Genomic DNA, 27,844 nt, shown 5'->3' on the forward strand with positions numbered 1-27,844 from the left:
GTCTGATAAATGGAACATGTCCTTCAATGGATCATTAAAACAACCCACATGTCTACTTCCATGGTCAGCCACGAGAAGAGGTTCGGTCTCTTGAACTTCCAGCCCTCACAATCAGCCATGGCCTCTCCTGGACTGGTGGCTGTTTTCGGAGGCCTGCAGAGAAAAGCTGGTCTCCAAAGCCAGCCACAGACTGGGTATCCAATGTCGATCCAAGTATTTCCTTTGAAAATCAGATGAACACTCAGTATACAAGGCCTTTATCCATAGCTCAAAGGAGTATTGCTCTCCTCTCTCGGCTGGCACCCAAGAATCACATCTCTCTCCTGAATTCTGTGAAATATAAAGTCCTCAACATTATTGGACTCTCCCCTGATGAGGTCAAAGTACCAGGTCTGTTGTTTTCCAAATGCAAGCAAGTTTGTGGTCTGTTTGAAACCACCTCTTCACCAATATTGCACGCTCTCTCTCTCTCTCTCTCTCTCTCTCTCTCTCTCTCTCTCTCTCTCTCTCTCTCTCTCTCTCTCTCTCTCTCTCTCTCTCTCTCTCTCTCTCTCTCTCTCTCTCTCTCTCTCTCTCTCTCTCTCTCTCTCTCTCTCTCTCTCTCTCTCTCTCTCTCTCTCTCTCTCTCTCTCTCTCTCTCTCTCTCTCTCTCTCTCTCTCTCTCTCTCTCTCTCTCTCTCTCTCTCTCTCTCACCTCTCTCTCTCTCACCCTCTCTCTCTCTCACCCTCTCTCTCTCTCACCCTCTCTCTCTCTCACCCTCTCTCTCTCTCACCTCTCTCTCTCTCTCTCTCTCTCTCACCCTCTCTCTCTCTCACCCTCTCTCTCTCTCACCCTCTCTCTCTCTCACCCTCTCTCTCTCTCACCCTCTCTCTCTCACTCTCTCTCTCTCTCACCCTCTCTCTCTCTCACCTCTCTCTCTCTCACCCTCTCTCTCTCTCACCCTCTCTCTCTCTCTCTCTCTCTCTCACCCTCTCTCTCTCTCACCCTCTCTCTCTCTCACCCTCTCTCTCTCTCACCCTCTCTCTCTCTCACCCTCTCTCTCTCTCACCTCTCTCTCTCTCACCCTCTCTCTCTCTCACCCCTCTCTCTCTCACCCTCTCTCTCTCTCACCCTCTCTCTCTCTCACCCTCTCTCTCTCTCACCCTCTCTCTCTCTCACCCTCTCTCTCTCTCACCCTCTCTCTCTCTCACCCTCTCTCTCTCTCACCTCTCTCTCTCTCACCCTCTCTCTCTCTTACCCTCTCTCTCTCTCACCCTCTCTCTCTCTCACCCTCTCTCTCTCTCTCTCTCAACCCTCTCCAACAACTTGAAGATGTATGTGTTCATCTAATAACCCCTCATCCATCCATCCATTGGGACCATACTCTGAACAGAGCGTCGGTGCTGCCAAAGCACTCTCCTGGGCTATTGGGCACAATCCTGGATGGATCACCACTCCGACACAGGATACTCGAATGGCTCAATCATCCCAGCAAGCTGGTACTCATTTTGCCGACCTTGGAAAGATGACACGTTGAGTCAACCCCACCTGGTATTAATTCAACAGCCAAGGGGGATTTGAACTGAGGACCCTGGGATCCCAAGCCCACCACCTTAAACATTAAGCCAGCACCAAGCATCACCCCTCATGGTTGAACCTTCAAAATCCAGCATGACTGCACACTTACACTCCTTTGTTCATCGCTTCTCCAGTCAATGAAAATACCTTCCAGAAGCCATTCTTGCAGTGCACTGCCACCTCATCTCATCCATCATGCTGATCCATGATCTTTATTACCCCCATTGCCTCTTCTTAACCCAGCACTCTTACTTCCTGGTTTCAGTGTTTCATCCCCTCCTCTTTCTCTCTCTTATTTTCCTGTTTGTTCATTTCCTTGTTGATTGTGCCTAATTGTTGCCTGGCTTTTTCCATTGTCAGTGAATCCCTGCTAATGCATGAGCCTTACTCTTGTACATAGGGGTGAAAAAGTGATTTTCAGGAATGCGGGAAGATTAGAAAGAACAGGGAGTAATCACATGAGGAAAAAAAAATGAGAACATTGAGATGCGATTTAACTTTTACAAGGAATTGAGAGTCAGTGCAGATTTTTTCAGTTGGAGGGAGAAGACAGTTCAAGATGGCACTGCGTTAAATGAAAGGCAAAGTTGTAACATGGTTGAGGAAAGGATTTTTACTGAGTGGTTAGTACATACAGTCGTTTGCCAAGAAGAGTCGTGGATGTAAAACCAGTTGATCAGAAAAGAATCATGAGTAAATAACGTAGAGGGTTGCAAAAATACATACCAAGTATTTCTACTCAGTTGACTTGAATATACATTTATATTTTATCGCACAATGGGTATTGCTACGACGCCACAGAAAAGTATTGTTGATGTGCAGACATGTTTTCGGCAACATCTCTGACCTTCCACGACAATGTGTTTCTGTTTCTGAATGCACGCCATCTTACCTTATGAGGAAGGAGTTTGGAGATTGTTTCATGAAGATAATCTGAAAATCCTCGCTGCTTCTGTGTGACAAACAGGCACCCAAGCAACTCGTGTTACTCAGTGATCTTACTCGATTTCCTAAGGTTTTAAGTAGGAGATAACCATGAGAAACCAAAACGCTGAAGACAATTTGGAGTTTTAAGGAAGCAATCAGCAATATTGAACATACATGCAACTAGAACAGCACATCTAGATGAATGTAACGTCAATGAAACATCGAGATGAATGCAACAAAAACATTGTTTTTCAGTGAAAGCTCCGCAAGGCTTCTGGGTTGTACACAGTGAATACTGGAGTTGGTAATCACACTGACTCCAACCTGCAGATTCCAGAAAAAAAATGCTTTATAGGCCAAGCGTGTGTGTGTGTGTGTGTGTGTGTGTGTGTGTGTGTGTGTGTGTGTGTGTGTGTGTGTGTGTGTGTGTGTGTGTGTGTGTGTGTGTGTGTGTTTTGTTCATAAAGCATAACACTAACTCTCCTACCCCCATCTCTCTCTCTCTCTCTCTCTCTCTCTCTCTCTCTCTCTCTCTCTCTCTCTCTCTCTCTCTCTCTCTCTCTCTCTCTCTCTCTCTGCCCCATCCTTGCTCGACCGCCTCCCAATAGAGTGTGCAGCACCCGGCTCCCACATCTCCTCTCTCACACTCCCCTCCCAACTCTTTCTCTAGACATATCCAGACAGTGGTTATGTCTGGACAGTGTTTATCTCTGGACGTGTTCGGGCAGGGTTTGTCTCTGGATGTGTCCGAGCAGTATTTGTCTCCAGCCAGCTTGGTTCCGGATGCATCTGGGCGGTGTTTATGTCTCGATAAGAGTTTGTCTCTGGACCACCGTGTTTACAGTATGACTGGTAGAAAATGGATTTCAGACGTTATTTTGTTTCCGTATTTCCTGTTGATGAAACAGAATGAATCGTAATTAACGCTCCACCGCACGTCTGCCTTCCCTTCCTCTCACCTCACACTGTCTTTCCTTCCCCCACCTCTCCTCGTTCCCCCTCTCTCCTCTCCCCTCCACCTCTTCACTCTCTCTGCTCTCTCTCCCCCACCCCTCCCTCCCTCTTCCCCCCTCTTTTTCTCCCTCCTCCCTTTAGTATTACCGTTACTGAAGCGACGGGTGGAATTTGCTCATGGTTCGGATTATGTCTTCCGCAGTGATGCTCACCATAACAGTCAGGAGGCGCATCTGATGTATAATTGACGAATATGGTCATCATTGGTTCGATATTTATCGGTATACCATCCTGATGAGGGCGAATAAGCCTGAAATCTGGATAGGTGGCTCCGTTTGATGTTTAACTGATGCTGACCATGTAATCTTTGTCTGTTTGACAGAGTCGCCCGGCCGAGGCTTCTGGGTTGGAGGTGACACTTTGGTGTAGGACGATGTCCAAGGGAGATCAAGAGAGTGCTCGTCACACTATACCATGAAGCCAGGGCACTCCCCCGTCATGAGATGCATTTGATACGTGTCGCGAGTGATGCCACTACAGCACAGGGAAACATCGGTGATATGGCTCTGCAAGGTGCAGGAGGGGAGCGAGCACTGAGTGTCAGAGTTTCAGTCAGGATGAGGGAGCCAGAGTCAACAAGTGTAAGGTATGCATGGAGTCCGTTCTATCCCAATCTTTTTCTTTCTATCTCAGCTCATTCTCGTCACCAATCATTCGTCCAATCATTTTTCCCATCATTCCTTGCCGATCACTCATCTCTCCCTTCCACATTGGATGCATTATGCTGGCATATGTACTGTCGAGTGTTAAGTCATTGATAAGGTTCCTAGGACGGATCTGTCGTGGAGGGATAAGAGGGAATATATACGTGCTATAATTGTATGCACAGTATGTGCAATTTTATTGTTTTCTCTGCCTCTAAATACCTGTTTGGCCTGCCATTTAAATCCTTGCATTTTTGACTGCCAGTAAGGGCAATTTCTTTTCGAAACCGTGTCCTGACTTATTCTGTCCATTCTGATGACGGCGTAAGACTGCTGAGGTATATGGTCAGCTCGGATTTATTTAAATTCGATCTCAGATGCGGTTACATGATGTTGGTTCCACTCAGTTAACTGACTAAAGTCTGCGACGTAACCGCCGGCACGGTTCCCCTTTCACCTCGCTTAACTCAACACTATGGTAAACACATCTTAGTCACAAAGATCCAGCCAGATTGAGAGTTGGAAACGGCATCTGTGTTCTCTTAGTCACGTCGTCCCCTCAGAGTTATTCAGAGGCGATGTCCGCCAAAAACTATCACAATATTCAGGGGTCCCATTCATATTCAGGTTTTCAGGGGTCCCAAAGAGATCCTCACATAGTTAAAGCAGTCATTTCATAGTATACTGTTTCGTTTAACTGTCTAAAGCCCATGCTGATAGGTCCGCGTTGCGATTGTGTCGTCTAAATTCCATTTGTGTCATTTTCCTTATTCTGCATTATTTTCAACAAAACATCAGTCACATATCATGAACACATTCTCCCAACAGCCCAATAAACCATTTCAAACAGGTTTCATGAATGCCTGTGAAAATAAATTATGGCAAAACCCAAAGCAGAGGTGGCATCTCGATCATATGGACGAGGCTCGAGAGGGGGAGGGTGTGGGGGGGGGAGAGGTCTAGGCTTGAGTTAAGGGGGGTTTGAGGCTTTAGAAAAGGGGAGAGGAGAGCCTCAAATGAAGAAGTGTGGTAGAAAGACTGGGAGGGAGAAAGACAAATTCAGAGTTTGAGAGGGTTTCCAAACTGTTTGGGGCTCGCTTATTATTATTCCAATACACGTGAGGGTCCTTTCGTCCTTTGCTCTGTGTCCTTCCTTCTGTCATTCCTTTCACTTTGCTTGCTCACTTGCATTTCTTTCAGGCTTCGAAGCACTTTTCATTGTTAACTTTGGAGCGACTTGATAGCCACCCTCTCTGGCGGCATGAATCCGACCCGAAGCATTTCTTTTTGTCACTCTTCTTCGCGCTTTGTATATTCATTTCTCGCCAGACTATTCATTCTTTCTTGCATCTTATGTTTCTGTCCTTTCACTCTCTTCCTTATTTCTTTGCCTTCTGCAATCGTACACCTTCGCCTTCACTTGCCCACGTCCAATAGCTGCGTCGCTCGACCCTCTGCCTCATCTACATCACGTGGGCATGCTGCCAAGAGATGGATTGAATACCTGCTGTGAGTGAGGTCACTGGTCCATGGGGAAACGTTCAATCTGAGGATGTACGAGCAGGAGGGGAGTAGAATGTGTGCAAAGGTCTGTCCTATCCCTTAAATGGGGGTCTTAAAAGTCTTAAAATGGGGGATTAAATGATTTGGAAGAGGCCCCTTTACAAATCAGCAACAGATAATTTTTGTGTCGTCCACACACCGCAGTCGGCTTCTCAATAATCGTTGGCAGTTTTGATGGGTCACAAGTGATCAGGAAAGGATAATGCAATTTGGACATGGACTCCAAGGAATGAAAGAGAATGAAGGAAAGGAAAGGAAAGATTCTCCAAGGAAAGAATGAAAGAAATGAAAGATGCATTCTATTCAATTATATTGTGTCCCAAGTAAAATCAAGGCTCACCTGCACAGTATGCCATTCTGAAAGTTGGTATGATATTTTTTGCAGATTTGGCCAAGGACTTCTGTTTTAATTTGTATGAAAAAAATTTTTAAAGCACAATTTCGGTTTCAGTGAAGTCGGAAATATGTCACACTAGTGACATTCACATTGATCTCGTTTAAGGTATAAATAAGACTTTACATTACATCAAAGTTTATGTGAATATCTTTGCGATTTTATGAAAATTCTTTGAAATAATGTGATGGGTTCATCCTTAGATGTGCAAATTTCTTCAGTCGTCCCAAAAAGTTTATATTGCTGCCCCAGCAGACGGAGTTTTTCACATTATTTTTATTAAGTGAAGAAGGAAGGAGTAATGTGTTATGCTCAAGATGCATGAGCACTTGGCCAAATCAAGCCCTCAACAAACGTGAACTCAAAACCAACACAACAGGACCAAGCAAATCCGGATGGGAAGACCGCTTCCCGAAAGTGATCCAAAAAATCTTTTTTGCCTCTGTTTCACAAACACAGGGACACAAAGTAAACTTCAGGTTGAAATGTTTTCCTCAGACAATAAAATAAAATGAACGGGAACAAAACTCTTCAACGTTGCCCGATATGCCTCTGCCCACATTATTACATCATTTTACGTACTTGTACCAAGTTTGATTTAAATCCCTTCAGCTATTCTCAAATATCACATTTTTACCTGACATGACCTCTGACCTTTGACCTTTGAAGCCAAAACTTTATCAGCTCATCTTTGCATCATCATATGTACTTTAGCCAAGTTTGGTCAAAATCCCATCACTGGTTCACAAGTTAGCTTGGTGACAGAATTTTTTCCTCAAGGGACCTCTGACATTTTACCTCTTGACCCCATAATCTAATCAGTTAATCTTTGCATCATTATAATACTTGCACCAAGTTGAAGTTGGATCCATTCAGCCATTGTTAACTTATCGCGGAAACGAAAACCTATCACGGACAGACACACGGATGGATGAACGGACAGTTGGACGGAAACCCGAAAACATATCGCCAACCTTTGGCGGTGGAGGCATAAAAACACAAGGAGATGCCTCCCCAGCATCAAATACACTACAGTACAGGAATTACCACTGCTCCCGTTCACAGTGATCCCCCTCAACACCGTCTGTTAATGACATAAATAACAAATACTTTCACCGAGATTAACATGGAACATGCTGCTTTTATGAAGGAAAGGATTCTGCACAAACCAACTGTCACTCCGAGACAAAAACACGCCACAATGGCCCCAAGTCACCCACATCTGGTGGATTGGGCCTGCGTTGGCCACCGCCAATCCCACTTAAGTGCTGAGGATGTCATAAACCTGTGTTTCATTTCCAATGAACCGAGCATTTCCAGGCAAAAAGTAAGCATTGCTGGAGCATAACAGCCAATTAGAACAATTATTTTAAAAGCATCATGCTACAACCAATCAGAAGGGGGTTTATTGGAACCCTACAACAGCTTTCCTGTCGTAATGGCTTCCATTTTGAGTGACAAAGGAACTAATTTGCTGACGCCTCCACCAAAAAGCAGAAAAGAGTTCATTCATTCACGAAATCCCAGCGAGAATGGTCAAAATTATGGCCTTCCATCCACCCAGTCAACAACGATCGTAAGGAGACAATGTGTTCGGCAAGTACCACTTTTGTTCGGGGCTAATTTAGGATATTTCCCGACAAGTAGGACATTATATCCTTGATGAATGGTGCAGTCAAAGTCAGTCTTTCAAAGTCAGTCTTTGATGAATGGTAAAATCAAACTCTAAACAAGATGAAAAGTACTTTTCATGTTTACTTGTTTTTCATCAACCCAATATGGTTGTCTCATGCAATTTTTTGTTTTGTTCCTAAACATTATTAAATTCTTGTTTTAATTATTTAGGTGTGTTATGGTAGCTTTGGACTTTGCCTTCGAAAGAAGAGTCTCTTTTGCAGCAAGACTCTTCTCCAGAAGGCAAAGTCATTTGCAAGTGCACGCAACTCTGACCACATTGACACGACTGACTCAGATGAATTACATAGATACCATCTGATAATTAGAATCCACTACTTCCAAGGAATAGAGCTTCAACTAACACAACAATCAGAGTGTACATATGTGGAGTTATCCTGAATTAATCTCTCGAAGAGCTGTGTCACTGAGTACTGGAAGACCCCGGTTTATGTCGGGGATGTGTTGATGAAAAGTGTGACAAATATTGAAATGACAAAAATCAGTCATTTTTATTCAAAGAATTAATCGAATAAGGGGGGAATGCGTTCCTCACATCACCACTTCTGGTGTCATATTTTGCTTTTTATGCCTCAGATGACGAAGTCGCGAGAGGCATTATGTTTTCAGTTTGTCCTTCCAGCCGTATGTACCTCCGTCTGTGAAAGGTTTTCTTTGCCATAATAACTTTAAAAAGGCTGAAGGGATCCAAGACAAACTTGGTACAAGCATTTATAATGATGTAAAGATGAACTGATTAGATTTTGGCGTCAAAAGGTCAAACATCTTCAGTCATGTTCGGTAAAACTTATGTTACTGCACTAACTTGTGAACCAGTGATGGGATTTTGACCAAACTTGTTCAAAGTATACAGTATGATGCAAAGATGAACGGATTATATGGTGGTATCAAGAGGTCGTGCCTGGTGTTGGCTTAATGGTTAGGGTGGTGGGCTTGGGATCCCAGGGTCCTGAGTTCAAATCCCCCTTGGCTGTTGAATTAATACCAGGTGGGGTTTACTCTGCCTGTCATCCTTCTGAGGTCAGCAAAATGAGTGCCAGCATGTTGGTATACTGTGTCGGAGTGGCGACCCGTCCATTATTGTGCTCAATAGCCAAGGAGACTGCTTAGGCAGCACCAACGCTCTGCACAGAGTCTGGTCCCAATGGATGGATGGACGGATGAAGAGGTCAAAGGTCAAAGGTTAGAGTCCATGATAACTTGAGGTTGACTGAAGGGATCTAAGTCAAACTTGGTACAAGTATGTATCATGATGTACACATGAACTGATTAGATTATGTGGTCAAGATGTCAAAGGTTATGTAAAAATGTTATATTTGAGAACAGCTGAAGGAATTTAAATCAAACTATGCACAAACATGAATAATGATGAACTAATGTGGACGGAAGGCATATCTGTCGAAGTCGTGAAGTTGAAGAGTGTCGTTCTAGTTACCTCTGATGCCACCCTTTTTTGATGAATGAGTTATATTGAAGTACACATACATATAAATAAAATAAAAAACAAAAATCAAGCATATTTCAAGAAAAATAAACCTTTTCCGGAAACAGTCAAAGGTGGTGGCAATTCTTTAAGCAATTTTGTGATCTCTCGAAGCATCTTTGTCAGTCTTGTCAGTTCTGAAAACGCTCGTGAATAAAAGGTTTGGCTTTTAAAACGACGTAAGTGTGAGTTGAGAAGATGAATATCGAGAAATGGTATTAATAATGTGACAATGCATTTACACAATGACATTAAATGGGTGACGTAAGCCAGAATATTACTGGAGTTTATATTTAAAGAGACACTTGATTTTTCTCGAGAAGCAACAAAACCTCTGTGGCTTCACACCAGCATAAATTTTTTGAGGAAAAAAATGAGCTGAAACAGTCGTAAAAATTGTATGTGTCAGTGATTCAAAAGAGCTGAGAATGCACTGGACAGCACCGAACACACCAGGCTTTCCTGGTGGCAAACACACCAGGATGAATGCTGAAACTCCGTGTTTGCTTCTAAATCTTGTGTGCCAAACCCATCACTTTCTGTACCCACCTCACCCAGTCACACCCAACTGTCCCTGGACTCTGTGTCCTTTTCTCCTGACAAAATGGAGAACTTGCTGTCAAACCTCGACTCAGATTCTGCAACCGGTCCAGACAGCATCAGCCCACATGTCCTAAAAACCTGTTCTGCTGCTTTTGCTCACCCTCTCTCTGTTCTATTCACCCTCTCATTTGCTCAAGGTCATGTGCCATGATGGTGAGATACGATTACGTGTACTTTTGTACTTTCTAGGTGAAAAAGGACTGCATTTTCAAACTCAGTGGGGTCGATTTACTCTAAGAAATGTTTCGACGGACAACAAATTAATTATAGATGAGACAAGTCTGAAGACGACGATGGTTCATGAGTGGTATTTGACGATGTAGATTGTTTCAGAAGTCAAGGATGAGACAATGTGATAATGTTTGACCAAGTTATTAAAATGATCAACATGATGTGGTACGAGTGACAGGTTATTAACTGCAAAATGTCGAAAACCCGGTTTCGTTCAACAACTTTAAAAAATTGACCTTTGCATAACCTTTAAAGGTCCCAAAACAATGTTGTGGACATTAAAATGAGGAAACAGGATACGTGCTGTTGCTTAATGGAGTTAGTTCGTCGAAGAAGGTCGAAAACCCGGTTCGATTCCCACAACTTTGAAAATTTGACCTTTGTGAACTTTAAAGGTCAAAGGTCAAGGATTATGACCTTTGGTGCAAAACTTCCTCTGGAACATTCCAGAAACAATATTACGTCATATAGGCTATGTGGCATTTCACACTCCTCGGATTATACATACTTTTATGAAATCAGCGTAAAAACAAACTTGTAGGGGGCGCCACGGGCAAGGTGTTCGAGATAGAGAAAAATGGTTTCAAGACTTTTGGTGGGGAATGACCTCAAGATTATGCATAAAAAATATTGTCATCCAAGCTCTCAAAGTTTGGGCGGTCGTCTGATTTTTATGTCAAAATTCGAAATTTTCTAAGTTCATGACCATGTGACCTTGACCTTGGGACGAAAATGAAAAATCGAACTGTGTGGGGCTATGCAGGTGCCATTGGGCTAACCAAATACCAAAACCCCTGCCACATTCGACAACTCCCCTTGGAGAAGATGCAAATTGAAATTGGCTACCCCCGAAAAACACAATTCACAATTTTCTTCATTCGTGACCTTGACCTTGGGACGAAAATGAAAAATCGAGCTCTGTGGGGCTATGCAGGTGCCATTGGGCTAACCAAATACCAAAATCCCTGCCAGATTCGACAAACCCCTCGGAGAAGAAATTTTTTAATGTCAAAATCACAATTTTCTAAGTTCGTGACCTTGTGACCTTGGGACGAAAATCAAAAATCGAGCTCTGTGGGGCTATGCAGGTGCCATTGGGCTAACCAAATACCGAAACCCCTGTCAGATTCGACAAAACGCCGAGGAGAAGATGCAAATTGAAATCGCCTACCCCCGAAAAACATGTTTTTTGGGCGTGGCTCCGCGCATAATGGGCGGACCACGCCCATTTTCAGGAAAACACAATTAGACCATGACATAAACCTCCCACCAAAATTTCATCAGGATCGGATCAAAACCCACGGATTTATGCTCGGGACAGACAGACAGACAGACACACAACAATAACGAATATAGTGGTCACTTATATTTTTCGTGAAAATATTTTTTCGTGAACCAAAAATATCGAAATGAGTAGGATTAGTTACTCAACTCCTGTCATGATAAATCTTGTTTTAGGTAATATTTTCGAAATGGTAGTGAATTCAATGTCGGTGCAGTCATTTCTTAGAGTAAATCGACCCCATAGAGTTCGAAAATGTACTCCATTTCCACCTCGGACATCCAGAAGTACCCGTAATCGCACCTGACCATATCCTTATTTAACCAACTCATGAAACTAAAAGTCGTCAGATGGAGCGACCTCTAAATCACCTCCGATCAACTTAACTTTTTTTATGCGCGTTATTGAATCATAGTGGAATAATTTAAGGCTTGTGGAGATAACATCTGAATTATTTTTTTTTTTTTTTGCTGTTTTTGGACCACCCTATCCCGAGACGGATTGCTTGCCTTCGATCTGGTCTGGTACCCTACCCTACTCACTAAACTCTCTTCCTATTGTATCCAAGGACATCTCCACTCATGGCTTGCAGACTTCCTCTTCTGTCTCAACCAATATATGGCCCTCAATGGAGTTCTCATCCCTTCTTCCTGTCCAGACTGGAGTTCCTCAAGGCAGTGTAATGGGCAGTGTGACCACTCATTGGCTTTTTCACAAGATCTTGGCGATTCGTAGTTCACTAATAACCGAGAAATAACCATTTAAAGAAAATGGGCCAAAATGGGCCGTTTCTTGTCCCAAAGGGCTGCAATCGCACTTTGGGCTCAGTTCCTGCCTGGGGAATGGTCTCTAGAATATTCCTGTCAATTTTCATGGAATTCTGTTCACGAATAATGGAGAAATAGACTTTCAAATGAACTGTACACAAGAAAAGAGAGAACGCGAGTGACGCTTCGACCCCGTGGAGTCTTCCACCCCACAGGGAAAAAAATAAAAAAAATTGGGCCTGTGCACCATAGTATTATTTATTTCGAAGGAAGGGCATACACTGGCCCACACTCTGATATCACGAGGCACAGTGTATACACTGCAACACCACAAAACGCAGGAATGCCATCTTACCTTGAAGGAATTGAGAGTGGAAATTGCCTCCCATATATAATGCCAAAATCCCTTTGGTTTCTGCAAGACAGACACAGGGACACAGATCACGTGGTATTATTTGAAGTGGTTTTGGTAAATGGCTTTCATTTATAATTGAAGCAATGTCACCCATTTCAAAACAGAAAAATATGATTACTCCGACAATACTGGCTTTGTGTTCAATTTCAACACTACCGAGCTGAATCGGTCTCACTGCTGCTATTTACAATGTCTGAGACTTGTTTGGTATGACAGAAGAAACACTTTCGAAATACGGCGTGACAGACATGGAAAGAGCACACAAAATTATATTTGGTAATACTTCTCGAAGCAACATAAAAATATACTGGGAATAGTACAGGGAAGGAGCAAACAAACAACAACAACAACCACAGCCACGACAGCAACAGCAGCAAGAATAATACCAACGTGTTATAAAATATCCTTTTTTTCACATTTCAGTTTATTTAACATGCTCATTAATTCTCACACATAGTTATCCAATATCTTTGTGTTGTACAACATACAATTGTCCTTTGATTAAACCGGTCAGCGAAACGATGGGTCGGCACGCCAAGTAATAAATCATCCAGCATTTCAGGACACACTCTCCATTCATTTGTGAAGATAGACTGAACAACCACTGCTGATCTGGACCGTTAGGTGATTAGGGTTCAGTCAAATGGGGTTGTCAAAGAGGTGGGACTCTATTGAGTAACGAACCAGCGGAGAGAAGTTCCCCTATTCACTGCATGATAGAACACCATCACAACAGTCCATCAGCCCCACCGAGTTTATTGACAAGGCAGTGTGTTTACAAGCATACACTGCGAATTAATATACACTGTATGTTCATCCCATGAACCCAGATGGCTACAAAATATTTGTTTCCGTCCAGGTTCTTATAGGCTTTCCCCTCACCTCCTTTACGTAAAGGAAGTAAGTGTCTATTCGATAATTGTAGATTAGAGGGAGAGGTACTGGGAGGTCAGGCAGCTACTCTGCTCTGGCATACTTCTCCATTGGGGGTTAGCAAGTTTTCCAGCAAGCTGAAGGGATCTGTGACCCCAGCGACTTCAAATTTCTGGATATACAACTGACCTCTCTGCTTCTGTAAATGACTAACATCATTACATAATCTTGAACCACTTGCAGTTGCAGATATGTTTTCAGACATTTTCAGTTATCCCTGTCCAGATGTGGACTTTTTCATGATCTGGATGATCTACAAAATGATGGACTCAACAGGGGATGACATCACCAGCTTACATCAGAAAGAAACCTCTTTACAGTACTCATGCATACATGCAATAGAGTATTAAAAAAGATAACTGGAAGGGCACTTGGTAGGGGGCATACCTCTGCCAAGGTGATGAGGTTACATTTTATTAGTATCCTAATGAGAGGCTGCATCTGGATTTGGACCTGAACTAAAATTTAATCACCTTGTTCTTGTCACCGAACCAATTCACCCACCACGTTTCGTCCGAATCTGTCCATAACTCTTTGAGATATCTGCTAAATGTTGTTTCTGGCCCTATGTCCCAATGGGGAAGAATCACTGAAAAAATTCTCAGATCCAGATCCAGATTCGGATCTTCAACAAAATCGAATCATTTCGTCCTTGTCACATGCCAATGTTCTCCACAAAATTTCAATGCAAATCCGTCCACAACTTTTTGAGATATTTTGTTCACAAACAGACTCTGTGAAACGTGGCCAGTATGTTTCACAGCGTTAACTTCGTTCGCTGATCCAGAGTAAAGGGATAGCGAGATAGGCACAGAGAAAGGCTGATCACTCATCAAATTTGTTCAACGTCGGTAAACGTGGAACATGTGAATGGTGAACGGATATCACAAGCTCATGATCAGCTCCAGATTCTACGACTAAGATCTCACCATTAGCAGCTTACAATTCCTTCATCTGGAGCTCAACAAAGCACTGATCTTCCCTTTGGACAGGCACCCTTGCCTCACATCTTCCACATATTGACACCATTGAAAACAAGGCCCTCAAAGCATTGGAATATCCTCTGATGAAGCTGAGTCTGAGCCTGCTACGCTTGCACCGCAGACAGGTCGGTGACCTCTCTGTCTTGTGCCACCTTTATGAGAGTCTTGTACCATCTGCCCTTTCGTTCTCCACTCACAACTTCCCCTGGGGGCACACGGTACAATACTAACCCACTTATGGTGAAACTCTCAAAATCTAGACTCAATGCTCATCTCCACTCATTTATTCCTATTTTCTCTCAGCTGTTGACCCAACTTCTCAGTCTGTTCAACCCCATCCTTCCCTTGAGAGCTTCAAGATGGCTATTCACCGCCACTTCAAGTCTTCCCCCATTCAAGGAATTTACAAGGAATTAATGTGCAGGAGGAGGCCATTTGGCCCATCATGCCTACGCCACACCAATACCAGATTTAATAAATCCTTCAATACCCCTTCCTTTTGTGTGCAGCCTTTTGGCGACACGTATTTCCCTTCCTCTTCTTCTTTTTTGTCTGCAGCACAAGGCTATGCGAAGCATAATTGGCTGAGGGCTTGGCTGTGCTGCTGTTGTGACGTGGGCAGGAATTTGGAATTTGGCCAGGGTGCCGGCGATAGCTCGCCTACTCTTTGCGAAGGGCACCGTGCGATCTTTAACATCCACCAAGTAATGCTAGCAGATGAGATGCCTCGTTCAACATCCCTCCAAGGGATGGCACATGTATTTATGACTCGGCATGCCTGCGACACACCAGGATGACAGTTTATAGCTGAGCAGACATTCAAACCCAGACCAGATGGCTCAGACACGAGTGTGCATCCATCTGGGCCATCCTACCAGCCCCCAGCCCCCTTTCCTCTTCGTGCTGTGTTTGAATTTGTATGAGGAAAAAACGCCCAGGAAAATGAAACAGCAACAAATACAGCCCCAACAATTACAAAAAAGACAAAAGAAATATGTAAAGAAAAGCATCAACAAATATACACCAACAACTGGGAGAATGACAAAAGAGCACAAAAATAGAAAAAAGAATTTGGCCAAGTTGGGATCGACAAAGCGGATTCAATGGAATGGCGAAGAAGAGGTCAGCTCAACTGGGATGGAGAACAAATCATTAAAAATGCCCAAGACCAGGAACACCACACAAATGGCTTCAATAAAATGGTGGGACTGAGCATTCGGACAAGTGTAGGTTCTGCAAGGTCGAAACAGAAAGTACTTGTCTCCTGCTTTTGGGATGCAAAAAACTATCATCAGAACAACTTTACACATAACGGCACAACAAAGTATGTAAAGTGATCCATTGGCATATTTGCAAAATTTCAACATCCCAGTTCCCAAAAACTCATGGAAACACGAACCAAGGGCAATCATTGAAAATAAGGATGTCATGTTGACGTACGACCTGATGATCCAATCGAGTGTGAAGATAGAAAACAAAGCTTCGCAAAGAAAACAAATTAAGGATCAGACATCCTTGTCAGGAACAAAAAGGAAAAGACAGCATTGCTGATCGAGATATCAGTTCCCAGCGATTTTGCCTTAAATAATGCAGTAATCAAGAAAACGATCAAATACCAAGACCTCAAAAATGAGATCAAGAGATCTTGGAAGCTGAAGAGTGTCTAAATTGCACCAGTGATAACTGGAGCAACAGGAATAAGAAAGAAGAACTTCACTGAGATTTTGAAAAACATCCCTGGGAATATTACCACAACTTAACCACAATTCGAGGTAGTCCAGGGTTTCGTGACGATCAAGAAAAGCGCCCTCGGAACAAAACTCTGAGAAAACAAAAGTTGAACAGTTTGGTCGATGAACTGTGATCTCTTACCGAAGCGAAGATGGATAGTTTGAGTCCTGGGAGGACTTCATTCCATCTCCTCAAACCCACAAATGGAGATAACAACCAATGACACACACACATACATACATACATACATACATACATACATACATACATATGCACACCAGTGGGGTGTGCTTACACATTGTGTAAACATACAAACCGGCTTCTCCATTGGCTCGGGTCACTCACCTGAATTTTTTTTAATTTTTTTATTTTCATTTATGGATGTTGTGCAACGATTCTGTGATTTTTTTTCCAGTGGACTGGCTTCGATGTCCATTGGCACGCATAATTTCAGCTTTCTACGTCACCCGGAAGGCACCGATCTTTCACGTCCGTCAGTCAGTGGTAAGAAATATGTATGTGTGTATATATATATATATATATACATATACATATACATATAGACACACACACACACACACACACACACACACACACACACACACACACACACACACACACACACACACACACACACACACACACACACACACACACCTCATCCATTTATCGTAGAAATGCGATCATGGAAGTGATGTGTGTTGCTTGTACGTTCCATCTGTTGGCCACATTAACCACACAGGGTCGACCAAACACGTCCAATGTATGTAAAACATCATCTTGAAATATCTCCCAGGGGTGGGGCGGAGGAAAGAGGATTGGGAAGGAGATTACGGTGGTCCCATGGTCTGATCAGGTATCCGATTTCGCTGTAAGAATTACAGTTTGAATGAGCTCCATTTCCTTACAATGGCTTGACAAAAATTGTAAAATTATTTCACTCTATGCGGTTGGATAGATTGTTTGATGCTGTTTGTATAGCACGAGTGTTCACAAATACTTGTTTATTACATCTTATTATTTGCATTGCATGTTTGGCGTTGATGACGCTTATGCACCACACACAAACTACACCACACTGCGCACACATGCACATGCCCCCATTCTACATCGTGACATTCTTACATGTCTCCTTAGGTTCCATAATCTCTGCTTCACCTCTTCCGCTCAACTGAATAATTCTGGAGGTGAATGTATTGTTGGTGCAGTTGCATGTTCCTGGACTATTGAATGACATCATACCTTGAAAAGAGTGAAAATGGAGACTGGATCCCAAAGAAAATCTGAAAATCTCTTCTGTTTCTGTAAGATATAAACAATGGCACAGAACACGTGGTATTAGTCAAACTGGTTTTGGTAAATTGGTTTCACTTGTTATGGGGAAATCACCCATTGCAGAGCAAAAAATGTGATTGCTTTTCCAGTACTTGTTAACAATGATTTGTGTGAACTTCAACACCGTCTTCTGTCTTTTTTCATCTTGAGATGACTTGGATATCGATTTTTGTTTTCCAAAACCATATCCAACAAACCACCCGACAATCTTGACTTGACACCAACTGACTATTGTTTGTTTGGATATCTGATTTCTGAGCTGCATGGTATACAGTTTCAAAAGGACCACTCCTTGATGTCTATCATTGATGAATCGCTGAAGGAGTAGTAAGAATGTTTCTATTATTCGGGCCTGGTTTCTTTGAAAATCAGATAGGCTACATTCATTGAAATTAAGGATGAATAAATACAATGCTAAATAAAGTTGACACTTGGCATCTTGTTTCTTTCTACTTGAGACGCAAAGCATTTTGAATGCCGTACAAATTGATCCTGACACTGTGTTTCACAAACATTCCTCCTACAGGATGGCCGTAACTTCTGTTTCGCTCACTTGCCATTCTCGTTTCTGTCTTGACAAGACAGATATCTGTACCAGTCATGGGATTGGTATTTATGCAAAGAGATCCATCCCACATTGACCAGGTTTTGTACCAACACCTCCTCAGCCTCTCCAGTACCCAGGCATTACAATATAATCTAATAATTTGATATTTTTCAGTGTAATGTCAGACCCACTTTATGATGACAACTCCATATACACCTGTCTTTTTGCTCAAAAGGACCAATGAATAAGCACCCATCGCAACTTTCTATTCCTTAACTATGATAGTGTCAGCTGCTGTATGTCAATTGGCTGGGAATTTCCACTGCAACAACCATCAATGGCAATGCAGCAGAGACCTTTTGCTTTTCCACAGCACTGACCCAATCCTGACCTCAGCATGTCATATGTCCTCCCTCCTGGACTTGGGAATTGACTAACTTACAAACAAAACTCGATTGTTCTTCCACTACTCTGCTTGGTTTTACTGACCATGTTATTTGTGGAAATACCATCTCTCTGACTGGGGTTAAAGAGTGACCACCGCATTGCAAATTCTGGTTATTCATTCAGGCCGAATGGCAGGGACTGCAATCAACCTCTTGTATGAGGATTGGACTTCCCTCTCCTCTTTGTCAGACATTGGCTCCACCTGGAAAAGTTTTCAAAAAAAAAGGTTTGCTCCATCTCATGGACAGGTTTATTCCATCTCATCTGCAACTAACATATCCATCAGCTCGGTCCTGGTGCACCAAATTATCGAGAGAGGCATTGGCTATCAAACATCTTGCTTTCTCACCAGCAATTGCAAACCTGGCAAAGGACAACTTCCACAAATCTCACAACAGAAGTGTCCATTTTCAGATGATTATGAAAACATCCAGTGAAAAAAAATATCTGAAGGCTCAACTCTACAATGCTTCTCCTTCTTCTAAGTCTTACTGGCACCTTTAAAAGTGAGGATCTTGTGTGTGCCCCCACCCCCCCACCATCCCTTCTCATCTTAAATGGCAGAACAGCTCACTTCATTTGAGACAAGGCTCATATCCCCAACCCATTACTCCCAGTCCTCATCTTATTCCCACGTACCCAATACTTCCTGGTCACTGACATTTTCACTCAAGAAAGTAAAGAAAGTTCTGCACAGCTTTTAATCTGCGTCATTCAGGTCAGTTCAGGTATGGGAGCATGCGGCAGAGCAGCGCGTCACTGCGTCCACTTTCCGCCGATACTCAAGGGGGCCTCCATCTGGCCATCCCCCAGGCAGATGCCTGGCCCATCCCTATCTTCTTGAGATGCCGATCAACCTGCTGCAACCACGAGGCACGTGGTCAGCCCACTGGCCTCCTCCACTCACGAGACTCCCTCGCTGAGAATCAGGTGAGCAGGATCAGCGTCAGGAAAGTGAGCCACATGTCCATACAGCCGCAGCTGACGCTCAGGGACTATGCAGGTAACAAATCTCATTTGAGTCTCTCTCAGCAACCGCTCGTTGGACACAAAGTTTGAGCAGCGATAGCCAAGGATTCTCCAAAGAGACCTGGCACCAAAGGAGTTAAGTCTCCATCTCAAATCCCTGGTCAGAGTCCAAGTCTCACATCCATAGAGCAAGACTGGAAGCACCGAGGACCTGAAGCTCAGACCTTCGTCCTCCTTCACAGGTACCGGCTGCGCCACACCCCATGATCCAGTGAATCCATGACTCCCCAGGCCCGACCCAGACGTCTGTTGACCTCTGACTCACAGCCAGCAGAGACATGAATATCACTGCCAAGGTAAGTGAATCTCTCCACGACCTCAACATCCTCACCACAAACAGGCACAGACAGGACAGCAGCATCAAAGAAGTCATTGAAAGCCTGGATCTTAGTTTAGACCCAGGAAATCCGTAATACCAGCGGCTCCGAATCCTCATTCAGCACCTCAAGGGCCGCCAAAAGGATATCTAAAGTCTCCGCAAAGATGACTGCATCATATGCAAAATCAAGGTCAGAGATCTTGACATTCCCAAATGATGCACCACAGCTTGATCTCTCCAACATCCTCCCCCCGAATCCAGTCCATACAAGTGCTGAAAAGTGTGGGGGCCAGTACACACCCCCAACAAACTCCAGTAACAACTGGAAATAAGTCAGAGATGGTACCACCACATCTCACAGCACTCTCAGTATCAGAGTCGAGTTCAGACATCAGATTGATCAGTTTTGGTGGCACCTCACGAAGACCAAGAATCCTCCAGAGAGCATCCCGATTCACTGAATCAAACGCTCTACAGAGATCAACATAGGCTGCAAGCATCCCCTGCCGAAACCCTGCCGTTTACCACTTTGGTGTAAAGCTTGACTGCTCTGGACGCAGGAGCTCAAGCGGATGGTGGCGAACCCCATCACGAATTATTTCGAGCAAAGACCATGCCCGGTACTGAGAGCAGTGTCACCCCTCGGTAGTTGGTGCAGTCTTCGGGATCACCCTTCCCTTTCCAGAGAGGGACAACAAGGCCCCTCTTCCAGTCAGTTGGGATGATGCCTGTGTTCCAGGCAGAGCACAGAACTGCATGCAATGACACGAGTGCAGCATTTTCACCAGCCTTGAGATGTTCAGCATGGATGCCACAGAACCCTGGAGCTTCACCCCATTTCAACCGGTTCACCGCAGACTGTGTTTCCACAAACGAAGGTGGACCACAGTTGATTGGAGGATCAGCAACAGTGATTGTAACACCCCTGACGTCCAACTCGACAGCTGGTGGATCAGCCTGGTACAACCGCTCAAAGTAACGGGACCAGTGGGCCTTCACTTCGGACTCCTCTCGCAAGACCCTGCCACCCTCTGCTCTAACGGCAGTACACCGAGGGATGGGCTTGGATGAACGCAACGCGCGAATTCTCCTGAAAGCAGGATGAAAATCACTTGACCACAGGTGATGCTCTACCCCCTCACAGATTCCTCGCACATTGGCCTCCTTGTCCACCCTTAGCGCACGTACAGTTTTACGCCTCAGCTCCCTGAACAGCTCAGCTCTACCATTCAGCCTGGCCCTGCAACTCTGGTCAATGGTATCCAGTGTCCCTTCAGAGACAAAATTCTTCTTCGCCCGACAGGACGACAGGAGAGAGCTGCAATCCCGATGTCCAAACGCTTGAGCTCAGATGATAACAGAGACAGGTGATCATCCTCTCTTCGGGATAGGACATTCCAGGCTCCCACCCAAAGGGACCGCCTCAGGTTAACCCAAGGAGACCGCCGTCTGGTGGACGACACCTCAGCACCACTCTGCCACACTCTCCCGCAATCTGACCCGGGAATGTCATTGAGTGTTCTAAAAATGGCATCAGTGCCTGTGTTCTCAAGTTATGTTCAACTGTTCTTCCTTAATCTCTGAATGTTCTCTTTCGCCCATTCTTCACTTTCGGCTGCCACCCATCTGCTTGAAGATAGCCAATGTGAATGTGAGGATGAAAAATATACAAGAAAGGAACAAAAACAGATCCTATACACTCCTGGTCTGTGAGCTTCCTTCCAATAACAAGGACAAATGTGTCCAAGAACCGCGTCCTAAAGGTTTTGTCTTCATCAGAAGAAGAAGAACAATAACAAGAAGAGGAAGAAGAAGAAGAAGAAGAAGAAAAAAAAACAACAACTTCCGATATTTCGTCACGTGCCGTCACATCACGTCCATCATGGACGATCGTCGATCATGACGAGAAAATAGTGTATTTACGAAATTGAAATACATTAAATGGAATAATCTTTAAATAGTAACGTGAACTTTTCGAAACTTTAAAGCAAATGTCCAAATATATTTAAAGGTTCATGATAGATGCTCTCAAAAGGCACCCTCAATGCGAGGATGTGTACAGGTGTTTAGTATTTAAGGAGATCCAGATCCTGTATATAAAAGAGCCGAGTCCTAAAGGTTTTGGAAGAAGAAGAAGAAGAAGAAGAAGAAGAAGAAGAAGAAGAAGAAGAAGAAGAAGAAGAAGAAGAAGAAGAAGAAGAAGAAGAAGAAGAACGCGGAGCTCTCTTAGAGCCGCGTCTCGCAAATCATTGAACATATTGTTATGGTCCAAGGTTTGAGGTTTGCCATGAGGGTAAGCACTTGAGTAAAAGCACAACCCAGAAACTAAAACTTCAACAATCTTAATTATACTCACAAAACAGGCACCATCAGAATCATTCCCTGAGGAAATTAGAAAGTCCACAGAAAGAGAGAGCAAGTATGAGGTGGTTTCGACCTCTCGATTTCCAGGCCAGGTCGACATACCAACACAAACGCAGTCCCTAATAGGGGGAAGGGGCGAGGAAAACTGAGGGCGTCCACAGTGCATGGTCAGAGGAGGCACTTCCTCTCTCTGTCCTTTTCATCTTGTCATTTACCACAGGTCATCTTCCATCTGCTTGGAAATCAGCCAACATCATGGCATCACATACAAAGGTGCAAAAACAGATCCTCTTAACTACAGACAAGTTAACTTACTTTCAATCATCAGCAAGGACATGGATCCATCATCGCAGTTGACATAAAATTATTCCTTTTCTACAACAGCTAGCCTCATCTCAGGTCATCAATTTGGATTCAGACCTGGTCACTCTACCTTGGACATGCTGCTTCTATTCTCCCATCAATGGATGGAGGCCCTCAATATCATTAATGACATCAGGGCCATATATTTGGACGTATCTCAAGCTTTCTATGCAGTCTGGCATCCTAACTTACTCTCCACACCATCTCCCAATGGAATCAAAGGTCAATTCCACTCTTAGATTGATGACTTCCTCCACTCTTGTAGCCAACATGTGGTTCTCAACAAAATCCTTTCATCTCCTCTCCCTGTCAAGACTGGAGTACCCCAAGGCAGTGTTCTCGGCCCCATATTATTCCTAATCTTCATCAATGATCTCTCTGACTGTGGAAAATCCTCTTCATCTCTTTGCTGATGACTCCACCCTCTGCCGTGACATTTATCATCCTTTTGACACAGGCAGCAGCCTCTTCCTTCTCTCTTCAGACCTTGACCAAAGCAGAAACTGGTCAAGCACTTGAAGTATGTATTTTAACCCTGAGAAATCCTGCACACTCACTCTCTCTATGAAAGGACCATACCACAAACCCTCCCATCTACTTTCTCAACAACCCTCTCTCAGTAATTCAGGCATTTCTACTCTTTGGTCTCACTCTCAGCCATGATCTCTCTTGGGCATGCCACATTTCAAAGTTGGCTGCCAAAGCCAGATGCCGACTGCGCATCCTCCGTCATGCGAAGTCCTTCCTTGGCACACCTGAGCTACTATCCACAAACAAGGCTTTCATCCTCAACTTGATGGAGTGCTGATCTCAACTCTGCGCTGGCAACCCTGTCTCACATCTTTCTCAGCTTGACACCATGGAAAGCAAGGCTTTCAAGATCACTGGTATCTCTCGTAATGAAGATGAGTCGATGGGCCTATCACTTCACCATCGCCGACAGGTCGGTGGACTCTGTCTTCCACCTCCTTTCTGGTCTTACATCCTCTGCCCTCTCTGTGCTTTGTCCCCCCCCCCCCGCCCCCAGGTATCTGCAGGATGCATGGTGTAGACAAGCATCCTCCTCCTTGTGAAACTGCAAAAATCCAGAAATACTGCTCCCTCCACTCATTTGTTCCTCTTTTTCTCACCTGTGGAACCAACTTCCACACTTTTAAATCTAATTCTTCCCGACAGGTCTTCAAGACAGCTGTTCACCACCATCTCAATTTTGTTTCTGCATCCATCATGTCCACCCTTTACGTTCTCCCCTACCCCTCATCATATCCTGGATCCTTGTTTGCTCATCTCCGTATATTTTCTCCCTCCGCCCTGCTGTTCGCATTTCCCCCTTCGCCTGCTTGCTGTTCCTTTTGTTATGTTACGTCCTGATCCATGCTGTGTTCTTGCTCTTCCATGAGCCTGAACTATGTATTGAAATAAAAACTAGAAAGGCATTTTTCGATATTACGACGTCATCATATATGCCTGCACACACATTATTACATCATTTAGTAATTACACATACTTGTACAAAGTTTGATTTTAATTCCTGAACCCAGATTCATAATATTAAATAATTCTGCTGTCAGAGCATGCGTCCGAACAGGTTGAAATTTAAAATATATATTCCCCATGACGACTACATCATATTCGTGATGCTTCACTTCGATTGATGAAGCGGTTCAAGACAAAGTATTTTTTAAATATTTTTGTTCAATCCAATATGGCTGCCAGACCATGTGACCTATCAATTATTCGTGAACATCCTGGTATCCCCAAGGCTTGGGGAACATGTGGGTGAAGTTTCCCCTCAATCTTTTAAACAGTTGTGGAGAAGATTTTTTAATGTATATTCTTCATATAGTTGCCAAATGATGTAACCTATGATGTCATGCATGGAGAACTTTTTGTTCCTCATGGATCGGTGATCATACGTGTAAAGTTTCACCTCAATCTGTTCAGTCGTTATGGAGAAGATTTTTGAAGGGTTTTTTTGCTAAAAACAATATGGCTGCCAAACAACATGACCGATGACATCATCATTCTTTTTCCCCATTCAACTTAGCCCGAGATGACCCTTAAAAATTTTCATTCTGATCAGATAAAGCGTTCAACGTATGCAAATATGACGTCAAAAGGAAGCCACCTGAGACATCATCAAAAAAAACATCACACTTGTTTCCAATGGCGAGTACTTCACGTGTGTCAAGTTTCAATTTTTTCCACGAAGCGGTTTCAGAGATACAGAGGTCCAAAATTTTTCCTTTTTCCAACATGGCTGCCACACCACATGACCTATGACGTCATGATTATCATTTAAACATTCCACATGAGTAGTCACTGATGGTGAAAATTTCATGTCAATTGGATAAGCAGTTGCAGAGAAAACAGAGAAAATAATTTGCATGGACGTACGTACGTATGGACGGACGGACAACCCGAAAACATAATGACTCTGGTGACTTCGTCAGCGGAGGCATAAAAAACCCCCTGTTGTGTGACTCATTTGGGTCATGTACTCTTAAATGTCTCCTGAGGTTCCACAATCTCTGCTCCACATATTTTGTACAAATTAATAATTCTGAAGGTGAATGTGTTGCTGATGAAGTTGTTTGTGTGTTGATTATTGTGTGTCGTCATACCTTTGAAGGGAAGATCGTGGAGATTGCATCCCAAAGGCAATCCCAAAATCCCCGTGGCTTCTGTGGGAAAGACAGAGGGACACCAAGGATCGAGAATTAGATGACGTGTTTTTGGTGAATTGCTTGCGCTTGTTGTCTCCAGCCCCTCAGACAAGGTCGGAATCGAGGGACGTAAAAATGAGCTAAAACCGACCGACCGATCATCCGTCCATGGACTATTGTGTACACAATATCTCAAAAATAGTTGAACATTTAGCTTTCATATTACAGATATCTATTACTCATGAAATTATCTCAACCAAATTAGATCACCGTGTGATTGGCTGAATTCTGTTCCCATGGCAACCATCTCACCAACTTGCCTTGTGTACCGGATATTTCAAAAACCGTTCAATATTGAACTTTCATATTACACAGATATGTTCCTGTTAACACCCATAAAACGGGACCCAGAGTATCAGCTCCTTGTTGAGGCTGCAGAGATTCGGACCCACCAAGGTACCTTTATGTTTCCTTGTACCCTCCTGAGGGTTACCTTCCTCTCGGTCGAAGGGTGCACGAACTTTATCATGGAATGTCTTGAGATTACATTCAGGCGATTCATATAATATGTTGAAAGAGATGTGAAGAGCAGTCAGACAAGATCAAAGAAAAGAGTATTAGTATATACTCCCTCACTGACATAAAGGGAAATGAGACAACGATCACGTGACATCTTACTCGTGACGCATTAATTAATTGTGAAGAATTTGTTGAAGGAAACACAAAATGGCGGACTTTGATCATATCGTTCATTATTTATTAATACCAATTCTCACACGATATTTAAGTAGAGGAAGGCTCCCTGCAGACGTACATCGGTCTTTCAACATTTCCGTGATTTAAATTATTTATTTTACGTGAGCAAACACAGCACTGAACACATTTTCAGTTTCAGAACACATTACCAGGCTGTGACGTCATTTGCAATTGCGTGTTCCAGTATGCGTTATCACACTTTTGTGATTCAAACAACTCGGTTAAATTTTTTTTCCTCCGAATTTTTATCACAGTTTACATAACGGCACAGAGAACAAAGCTTATGGCTTGAAATCCTGTCTGGGAGAAATTTATTAATTCCAAACTTATTCATTCAGGGCATTCGTGGTGTTATTCACAATGAGACAACGTGTTTCTGCGCTTGAAAATATTGTTACAGATATGTCATTGCGGTCATTGGGCTGAATTTGTAATACTTATTTAATTGTACATGTTCGCTGAAGTGTGACGTACGTCATTAATGTGATGAACGACACAGCGTCCAGTATCGTTGAGAATCGTTTCAAATCCAGAGTAATGTTCCGGGAGTAAACAGCTTGCTTGGTTCAAAATGCTCGAGCAAGCACTCCAACGGAATGGAGTGCTCGGAACCGCTTAACAACATGGCGTACAAAGCATGTGACCTGTGAGCTCTGAGCTCCATCATTAGGAAATGGAGAGAATATGGAACTACCCAGACTCTTCCTGGAGCTGGCCATCCGACCAAACTGAGCAACTGGGCAAGAAGGACTTTATCAGGGAGGTGACCAAGAACCCAAACACTGTTAATTTGGCCTTTTAACCTTTTAGTTATGTTCCAGCAAATACAACCCATCCCTTTGCTGACAGGAATATTAAGGAGGAGTAAGAAGGAGGGGAGAGGAGAGGAGAGGAGGGAAAGAGGAGGGAGATGAAGGGAGATTGAGGCAGGGAGAGGGCGAGGCAGGGTGGGGAGCGAGGAAGGAAGGGGGAACAGAAAGGGAAGGCAGCGTGAGGGGAGGGCAAGGGAAAGCAGTGTAAGGGGAGGGTCCGACCGAACATAACCACCGTATGGACACGTCCGGAGATAACCACCATCCAGATATGTCAAGGAAAGGTAGCGTGACGAGAGAGCAAGTTAAGGCAGTGTGAGGGGAGGGTCTCTCCAGACATAACCACCGTCCGGATGACGGGTATATTAAGGGGGTGGGAGGGGGGGGGAGAAAGATAACGGGGGAGAGAGTTGTTGAGGAGGGAAGAGGTAGGGAGACCAAGGAGAGGTGGGGGAGTGAGGAAGCAGAGGGGAGTGAGGAGGGATGGGGGAGCGAGGAGAGGGTGGGGGGGGGCAAAGAGGGGCAAAAAAAGCAGTAAACAATACGTAAATAAAATGTGTGAACCATCTTCTGGGATGCCAAAGGATGAATAATGGTCGATTTCCTACCAAAATGGAAACTGCGTAAAACATGGCTCGCTACGTTCAGACGCTCAAGAAACTGAAATGTGCACTTCAGGAAAAGTGCCTGATGAAAAAAGCTGGAATCTTTCAACATGACAATGCCAGACCGCAAACTGCATGTCTGCCATTGGAGGAAATCTCAAAGAATGGCTGGGAAGTGCTGGCCCATCTCCCGTACAGTTTAGACTTGGCCTTCTTAGACTACCATATGTTTGAGCCCTTTAAATATCACACGAGAGACCAGCAATATTAAAATAACGAGGCAGTCCAGATAGCCATGCAGAGCTGTTGCGACCTGTTGGAACGGATTTCTACCACAGCAGGATTTTTAAGCTCGTGCAGCGCTGGCAGAAATGTGCT

At 43.8% G+C, this 27,844-nt stretch overlaps 1 protein-coding gene and 1 long non-coding RNA gene across 5 annotated transcripts in view; one reads left to right on the forward strand and one right to left on the reverse strand.

Annotated features, from left to right (window-relative positions):
- The window catches only part of LOC147019870 (uncharacterized), a 60,737-nt gene that overhangs the window by 24,787 nt on the left and 8,106 nt on the right, over window positions 1–27,844 (reverse strand). Inside the window, exons 4-7 of one of the 2 annotated variants that reach the window (XM_085894651.1) lie at window positions 25,252–25,311; window positions 17,466–17,525; window positions 12,517–12,576; window positions 2,451–2,510 (exon numbers count right to left, since the gene is read on the reverse strand). In XM_085894651.1, coding sequence (XP_085750777.1) covers window positions 2,451–2,510; window positions 12,517–12,576; window positions 17,466–17,525; window positions 25,252–25,311 — 240 coding nt within the window. The remainder of the gene's footprint in view (window positions 1–2,450; window positions 2,511–12,516; window positions 12,577–17,465; window positions 17,526–25,251; window positions 25,312–27,844) is intronic. The other variant, XM_085894652.1, reaches the window with a different exon arrangement.
- On the forward strand, window positions 3,559–17,961 carry LOC147019871 (uncharacterized). Of its 3 annotated transcripts, none has more exons than XR_015061550.1 (4): window positions 3,559–4,085; window positions 16,639–16,727; window positions 17,020–17,079; window positions 17,361–17,961. It is a non-coding gene; the product is annotated as an uncharacterized LOC147019871 (long non-coding RNA). The 3 variants fall into 3 exon arrangements; XR_015061549.1 differs by having other exon boundaries at window positions 3,561–4,085; window positions 16,966–17,079; XR_015061548.1 differs by lacking the exon at window positions 17,020–17,079 and having other exon boundaries at window positions 3,562–4,085.

The sequence above is a fragment of the Eptatretus burgeri genome, chromosome 9, assembly GCF_056783735.1.
Source record: "Eptatretus burgeri isolate ZD-2024b chromosome 9, Ebu_testis_v1, whole genome shotgun sequence".
NCBI classification, from domain to species: Eukaryota; Metazoa; Chordata; class Myxini; order Myxiniformes; family Myxinidae; genus Eptatretus; species Eptatretus burgeri.